Source organism: Piliocolobus tephrosceles, chromosome 1 (assembly GCF_002776525.5).
Source record: "Piliocolobus tephrosceles isolate RC106 chromosome 1, ASM277652v3, whole genome shotgun sequence".
NCBI lineage: Eukaryota > Metazoa > Chordata > Mammalia > Primates > Cercopithecidae > Piliocolobus > Piliocolobus tephrosceles.
Genome location: NC_045434.1, coordinates 99,402,707 through 99,411,672, shown reverse-complemented (window position 1 = coordinate 99,411,672; position 8,966 = coordinate 99,402,707). Strand labels below are relative to the sequence as shown.

At 35.9% G+C, this 8,966-nt stretch overlaps 1 protein-coding gene across 1 annotated transcript in view; it reads right to left on the bottom strand.

Moving 5' to 3' along the window:
• Window positions 1–8,966, bottom strand: part of ATF6 (activating transcription factor 6) — a 245,648-nt gene that overhangs the window by 155,623 nt on the left and 81,059 nt on the right. The window contains exons 10-11 of the mRNA XM_031935524.1: window positions 6,438–6,569; window positions 1,326–1,441 (exon numbers count right to left, since the gene is read on the bottom strand). Of these exons, the coding sequence (XP_031791384.1) occupies window positions 1,326–1,441; window positions 6,438–6,569 (248 nt within the window). The remainder of the gene's footprint in view (window positions 1–1,325; window positions 1,442–6,437; window positions 6,570–8,966) is intronic.

Genomic DNA, 8,966 nt, shown 5'->3' with positions numbered 1-8,966 from the left:
TTGTAGTATAGTTTGAAGTCAGGTAGTGTGACGCCTCCGGCTTTGTCCTTTTGGCTTAGGATTGTCTTGGCAATGCGGGCTCTTTTTTGGTTCCATATGAACTTTAAAGCAGTTTTTTCCAATTCGGTGAAGAAACTCATTGGTAGCTTGATGGGGATGGCATTGAATCTATAAATAACCTTTTTAAGACATGCATTTTCACATGGTAAACCTGTCAACCACGCATTCAAAATTCAAAGAAAATTACAGCTAAATACCTCCCAAATATAAACACTGGATGTTAAGGTTTTTCAACCAAAAAAAGTATTTCCTTGCCGGGCACGGAGGCTCACACCTGTAATTCTAACACTTTGGGAGGCTGGGTGGGAAGATTGCTTGAGTCCAGGAGTTTGAGATTAGCCTGGGCAACACAGTGAGACGATGTCTCCACAGAAAATTTTTTAAAAAAATTAGCTGGGCGTGGTGGCATGTGCCTATAGTCCCAGCTACTGAGGAGGCAGAGGCAGGAGGATCACTTGAGCCTGGGAGTTTGGGAAAGCAGTGAGCTATGATCAAGCCACTGCACACCAGCCTGAGCAACAGAGCAAGACCCTGTCTAAAAATAAAATAAAAGTCATAGGACCCTTAACAACAAATAGATGCATTAAAACCTCTTGAAAATCCTGCTCTTTTGGGAGAAGAAAAAGAATGAACTCAATTGCTGGGGGTAAAAAAAAATGCAAATTTTTCAACACAGGAAATAAAAGTGTAGCTCACATATAACTTCCTTTATTTTGCTTACTTTTTACAGCAGCTATGAAGATGTTAAACTATGTTTATTTAACTGTAGTTGATTACTACCTATCACAAAAAACCTGAGGTAGCTTTTGAGGTTTTAAGGATAAGGTCCAAAATCACAGGAAAAAAATTTAAGGGAAAAGCTGATAAAGAAGTGTGTACTAACGGTAAAGTATCTCCAGAATCACATATCCACTAATCATTATCTTCCTAATTGGAAGAAAAAGGTACTTTCTGCTATGAATGTTACCAACTATAAGCCTAACACCCTGAAATTTTAATATTAATTTAATTCTGTAGTTTTCAAAGAAGACATATTTAAGTAAGCAACCATCACATAAAATAGACCCATCACCATATCTATCAGGTTGGTGGAGAAACTGGACAACACAACTGGATAACTAATATGCCTACAGTTATCCAACAAACAATTCAGAGATTCTTTCAGTCACTTAGTGAACCTGACCAATTACTTGTCTAGGTTCCAAATCTAAACATGGGAACCAACTCAGATGTTCTGAGTTGTTCTGCAATAATCTACAACACTCACCTGAGAGACTCTGTTGTGTTAATTAGGGGCTGACAAGGAGGTGGAGGAATATAAAGCAATGGTTCTTCAGTTAGCACCATCAGGGCTTTGTCATTTGAAACAGAATGATCATATCTGAAACATGGATGCACAAAATTTGTTTCCTTGTATCTTAAATTCCTAAGAAGTTTGCTATAAGAAAATCATCATTAGTGTTAACTTTTCATGGAAATATAGTAAACAGAATATACTGCAAGATAAAGTATAAAATATAAAAACTTATTTTACATGAAATGTCATTTTCTGATTTTCTACAGAGACAGGATGGTAATTCACATTTGTCTAGTCACCATTTATTGAGCAATTAATTTGGAATACGGGATACAATAACACATGGTTCATCATGTCTTCAACAAGCTTAAGACATGCACAATGCTGCTATTACAGAGGTGGTAACACAGTAATGGGGTAATTGAGGCGAAAATCAACTGGTATTATGTGACCAGACTAAAGTTTTGGGGTTATTCACAGTTCTACGATAATAAAACTGGATAGTACCCATAAAATAGGTAGAGGGGTGTGTGTGTGTGTGTGTGTGTGTATGTTAGGGATAGGGTAAGACATAAAATGCTTGGCAGGAGAAAAGTGAAAGAGTTGAAAAGCCGAATATATACTATGGGATCATGGAAGAATCTGAATCACTAGTAAAACAACAGGGTGACTGACATTAACTAGTTACTCTATTTGTTTCAAAAATATATAGTTTGCTAGCCATCACGTTGATGTAGATCATGTGAATTCATATCCAAGGTGTGATGTAGGAAGCAAAACTGGAGTTGAAAGTTAGAATTTGAGATTTACTGCTATTTGTGCTCTTCAGTCTGTAATCTTAATCTCTCTCACTAAGAAAACTTGCACCCCTCTCCTGAATTTCTTTATATAGGATGATCTGGATTTAGAAAACTAGATATGCTAATATCTCAAAAGAAAACATGTAAACATATAAAACTGAACATAGTGAGATTCACACTTTTCATTTATTCATTCAACAAAAAATTGCTGAATACCAACTGTGTGCCAGGTATTGTGCTAGGTGCTGAGAATCCAGTAGGGAATAAGAGAATCAAACTTTCTGTCCCCAAAGACCTTAATGGGGAAGATGGACCAAATAGAAGAAAACAAATGGATAAAATAAATCCAAACCCCGGTAAGTGCTATGAGAGAAACAAACAAATGGTTGAAATGGAAAAGCAATGGTAGTACATACTTTAGATAAAATGGTCCGAGAAGGAGATGGTAGTTACATCAAGGCCTAAATGATGAGAAGAAGCCGCCTCTATAGAAACTGGGGTAAGAGCGTTCTAGGCGTAAAAGAGGCAGATGGGAGAAAGGTGGGCTCAAAGAACTTTAAAAAGACCACTGGCTGAAGAGTTGCAAGCAAGTGGGGAGGTAGAGGGGGAACAGGATGAGGTTGGGAAGACAGAGACGAGGTCATAATAAGGAATTACAAAATGTATTAAGAAGTCACAAAAGTGTTTCAAATAAAGAAGTGATACATTTCAATTTACATGTATACCTTGCCATGGTACCAAAAATGGACTCAATGGATGCAAAAGGGGAAGCTAAGACACCAATTCGGAAAGAGCTATGGCAATCCTGGCAAGAACTGATAATGTCATGGACTAGGTTTGTGGCAGCAGAGACGGAGAGGGGTGGACCAATTCAAGAAAATTTTTGGGAAGAATATCAACAACACTTGTTGAAAGACAGGAATCAGGATTTCTGGCTTAAGCAATGGAAAGGAAAAAACATAGTTGTAGAAAATTGGTTGGAAGTAAAAGAGGGAGAGGAACTGAGTTCCACAGTGCATGTGTAAAGTTTGAAATGTTAAAACAGAGATGTCAAAGAGACTATTGGATATGTGAGTTTGGAGACTCAGAAAAGAAGTCTGGACTGAAAACATAAATTTGAGAGTCATCAGGATATACAGATATGGAGTGTGCATGAAATTATGGATGAGTCACCTAGACAGAAAGAAAATTTAAAAAGTTCACAGTTCCAAACCTTGAGATTTGGGTAAAAAAGGAGCCCACAAAGATTACTGTGAAGGAGCAGCCAATAAAAAAAGGAAACTAAAAAAACGTAGCAACACAAAAGGAAAGTCTTTCAAGGAGCAAAAGACCCACACAGCCAAATGCTGAGGAAAGGGCAAGTAAGATGGCAGAAAGCACTGGCCCCTTAACAGAAATAATTTTGGCAAAGTGGAAGGTTAACTTCAAGTTAAAAGTTAGAGATACCTATTTATGCCCCATACGAGAGAAAAGAAACAACAGCAGAGGATATATAGAACATTCTTCCCTGCAACTTGCACAAGGAATATTCTCAATGTCCTCTCTTGCGGCTGTAAGGGTTAAGCAGGTTTAAGTTGGTTGGAATAAAACAGACATGTTGGTGCACAGGTAATGACTGCAAACAGAAAAGGATCAGCCTAAAATGAAGCACTGAGTGAGAAGGAAAAAAAAAATCTGCCTTGTGTTTGATAAATCTGAATGCCTGTAAGAGGAGGTTGCTTAGCACCTCTTCTTATAAATCTATGACATACGCATTATTTTAAAAATCATGCCTGCATACTTAGAAAAATACAAACACTGTAGCCCATGAGAAAAGTCCAAAACTGCCTTTGAAAATGTATTTCTGATCTGAACTCTAGTAACAATTTCTGCACATCTGTGCTAACTGGCTTTGTTCTATCAGCCAAAAATATTCTTCAGAAAAGAAGAAGAAAAAAAAAAGTCTGATAGGGGAAATACCAGGACAAGGATTGGGTGGAGTTAAAGGAGAGAGAAAATCAGCCAACATGCAATCTGGAGACAATTAGGCCAACATTACATTAGCCCAGAAACAGTCAGAGTTCGAGTCTGCTTGCAAACATTTTATGCCAAGAGAAAAAAAATCAGCAAATAAATCACTGAAGTAAAGGACAGTGCTAGGGAGCTAATGAGAATTCTTGGAGGAGTAAAGATCAATTCTGGGTGACATCTTATACATATAGGGTGACCATCCTTTCCCATATATCCAAGATAGCAGTACTGATGTTCTGATGTAATTATTACTAGCACTACCTTTCCTTCTTAAAAGTGTCCCAGTTTGATAGAACATTATATGGTCATACTATTTATATACCACACATTTCTATGACTGAAAAAATATATGCAGTTAATTCCTAAATGATATGCTAATACAATATTATAAACTATGGGATTAGAATCTACTTTTTTATTTGAACCATATCTCATAGCTCTCCTTAGAAAAAGAAACATAAAGTAAGCTGCATTAAAAAATGTATAGGTATCATGGCTGAAAATAGATAAAACATCTAAAATTCAGTTCAGAACACAGAACAAAGTAATATTAGGTGCTTTCAAATGTTTCACAAACATTTTTTGGTATCTTTTATTCAGTATTTATACTGATAAAAGCAAGAACATCAAATTAATGGACGGGCATTTATTTAAATCTCTCAAGTTGCTGAATAATATTTCAAGAGACTTGCATGTAATCAAGAATCCATAATCTTTCCTGGGTGGTTTTTTTTTTCCCAAGACCAGTAACCCAGATTATTCACTCAATGGTGACTTTGGAGTAGGGAGAGAGAAAATAGTTTGCATTCCATGTACTACTTTTAAAGCTGATAAATTTCAGCCAGAAAGTCATTCAGATTTCTAGGCTGAACTAGTATGATCAGACTAGCATGCTTTCTGGGAGCCACCATGTTATCTTATGCTAATGTGAACAAAAGTGAAGGCTTCTATTTGCTGCAGGTAGTGCAGAAGAAATAATATTCTTGTAAAGCTTACCTGAACTGTAATTTCAAGAATTCAATCCATAACTTGTTCTATTCTTTAGCAAGAAGTCATCTCGACTCTTGTAAATCCAAAGGCTATTAGGTTTAAATTTAATTTTTGATGGACCTTATGTGGACACTAACAGAATTCAAAATTATAGAACATGTAGGGCAAACCTGGACAAATTATTTAGTAAAATTAAAGATACTATTAAACTCTACCAATATTCAGGGGCACTGTTAAGAGATCATCAAGGTCAATATTTAATAAGTATGATGAATTTTGGCATGTAAAAACACAGGAAATGTTATGTTTTCCAACATTATGACATCTACCACTGCTATGCTGCATTGCAGCTACTGCCATAAAATCCTTTGGGTCCTCCACTGACTTAGCATACTGCATTCCACAAAAATAACAGTTTTTTCAGGAAGGCTAAGTGGAGACAAGCCTGCAGGATTGTGGTGATCATCTTTCAACAGTATGGATGTAACAGTAAAAATTAGGAAGAATGATTGCCCTATAAATCCTTAAAGAGATAAAAGTAAACAAATGTGTAATAATTTTCAAGCATTACATGTTGCAAGGGTTACCATACTGTGACCTCCCTTTGCCTTGTTAGTTAGTAAAGGAGCTGGCTCCATTTGGCTCTAATACAAATTCTAAATAACACAGGGAAATGTTTATCAAAAAGTATACAACTATAAAAATGTCCACTATACCTTCTTCTAGTTAACCTAATATAGAAATTGCATTTTTATACAATTAAAGCCTTTTGCTATTGACAAGCAATATGGAAATTTATCAAGTCATTATTAAATTGCAACAAGGGAGGGATTCAACAAAGATCACAATAAATGAGTATAAATCATTTTACCTAATGACTGCAAATAGGTTCAATCATGTTATTCTACCATATCATATCCATCCACAGGTGAGAGAGTAACAAATATTAGATGTGTTATATGTATAAACACATGATAGATAAAATAACTATTAAAGACATTGTATATAATATGTATATATTTCAATATGTATATTAATGCACACAAACTGAGATTTTAACATTACATCTCTATAGGAATTTTAAAACTACAAAAGGTTTCAAAGTAAATTTAGTTTTAGAATATTAAAAGTAAAATTTATTAATGGTTTCAGTAATTTATGTGTCCTACTACTCGAAATGATACATGAACAATTTAGATGCAATGTTATACTACAGATAATTCTCTTGTTTCAGCTTCATTAAATCACTTAGGCCAAAAGATAGATGCATGCCATCTAACCTGTAGCTGTTTTTCTGGATGATACTATCTGATGTGTCCTGTGCCTCTTTAGCAGAAAATCCTAGAAGGTGCCTCCTCTGATTTGCAGGGCTCACACTAGGGTTCATTCTCCTGGAATCCTGTTCCAGCATGCTGAAAATTAAAAAACAGGAAATAATAGCCGAAATAAAAATATATCACACATATGCCTGCTACATGCAGCTCTGAAACAAACCACAATTCCTTTGTAGATCCATGCATGTAACAAAAATGCTAGGCATGGAAGCAAGTACAAATAGTGTACTGATGTACACAAATCTGTAGCATGGTAACCTGCACATATCAAAAACAATTTTTATAAGTATAAAAGTACCTTATTTATAAACTGTTTAAACAATAACAGTATTCTATATGCTTTAAAAACTCTATCTATAATTACATGTATATATGAAGTAGAAATAAATATAACACACCTAAAAACAAATTTTAAATCAGATAATAACTGAAGTAAAAAGGCCTTCTGGATGGTGCAAACTGGTGTTTTCAATGAGGGAATACTTCAAATGAAGTAGGAATTATTCTCTTTCTCAATAGTCGAATTCATTATTAGCCTTTCACAATTCCAGAAGGCAGGGTATCAATTAAGCTAAGAAAAAATTATTTTTAAAATACTTCTATTTGTATTTATATGTAAAAACTTCTATTCTTTCTCCCTACCCTCCCTAATATCTTCATTCATCAAAGTATATCCTCTTCAGAGGCATAAGGATTTGGGGAAAACAACAAAATATATACATATAAGCAAATACTCCCTACTTAACACTTTTTTTTTTTTCCCACAGGGTCTCACTCTGTCACCCAGGCTGGAGTGCAGTGGCGCAATCACAGCTCACTGACGCCTTGACCTCCTGAACTCAAGCAATCCTCCCACCTCAGCCCCTCTGAGTAGCTGAGACTATAGGCATGTGGCACCACACCTGGCTAATTTTTTTTGTTGTTTAGTTTTAGTAGAAATGAGATCTCGCTATGTTGCCCAGGCTAGTCTCAAACTCCTGAGCTCAAGCTATCCTCCCGCCTTGGCCTCCCAAAGTGCTGGGATTACAGATGTAAGACACTGCGCCCAGCCTTAATTAACACTTTCAACTTATTAATAGTGCTTAGGAACTTGACTCATCAGTAAGATTTTGTGTGTGTTCACACTTTGTTTTATGATGCAACCCACATAATTTATACTACTCATAATCTTAAAATTCAACACAAAGGGAATCTCCCTAGAGAAGCACAAAAGATTGTATTTGGAGGGATAAAATGCAAGAGGAAAGTAAGGCTAATGAAAAAGGGTATAGTTAAGGAGCCTGTGGTTCTAAAGGAAAAGCCGTTCTTTGAGATGTAGTAGTTTGCCTCCAAATTTGGAGAAATCAGTGTTGGGGGAAAACAGGGAACAGACACGTCTCTCTAGAATCTTTTTCGGATCCCTTAATATATTTTCCATTCTCCTCGATTCTTCACCCCCAGAAATCACTGCTACCCAGTGATTCTCATACGGTATGCTGTAGCACTTGGGCATATTGCAAACTCTTCAAAGGTATACCACCAATTAAAGCCATTGCGTAAAATTTAATTTTGCTACAACTGAGGCTATATTTCATCACAGTTGTATCTTTCAAACTAAATGTTTACCAAACCTTGCCACAAATGAGGTAAGAGGCCTAGTGGAACGTCTAACTAAACTTAAGAAAACTCACACTGATGAGTATTTAAGAAAACACAAGAGAAGCAGAAAACAATAGCAATTTGGGAGGGAAGTCAAATGAAGAGTGCGATGATAACTAAGAAATTTTATTTCTTCTTTTGGAAACTAACTTTGAAAAAAAAGTGTTTACTTTTTCTTTCAAGCATGGTGCCAAAAATTCTACTCATGAAAGTAAGCTATGAATAAAATCAAAGTTAAGAACTCTCCCCTAAGTTAGAGAATCTCAATTCAACCCCTACTGACCCTGCTATTGTATTAGTGAAATATTCACATACTAATGTTCCTGTTTGGTGGAATACTTACTCCCTGATCCCTCCAGTAACTCTACCACCCTAATTATTAAGAGTTTCCCCAATTTCTGTTACTTTAAAATGCAACTTCTTATACACCAGTAATAGACAAGCAGAGAGCCAAATCAGGAATGAACTTCCAGTCACAATTGCTTCAAAGAGAATAAAATACCTAGGAATCCAACTTACAAGGGATGTAAAGGACCTCTTCAAGGAGAACTACAAACCACTGCTCAGTGAAATAAAAGAGGACACAAACAAATGGAAGAACATACCATGCTCATGGATAGGAAGAATCAATATCATGAAAATGGCCATACTGCCCAAGGTTATTTATAGATTCAATGCCATCCCCATCAAGCTACCAATGAGTTTCTTCACAGAATTGGAAAAAACTGCTTTAAAGTTCATATGGAACCAAAAAAGAGCCCGCATTGCCAAGACAATCCTAAGTCAAAAAGACAAAGCCGGAGGCGTCACACTACCTGACTTCAAACTATACTACAA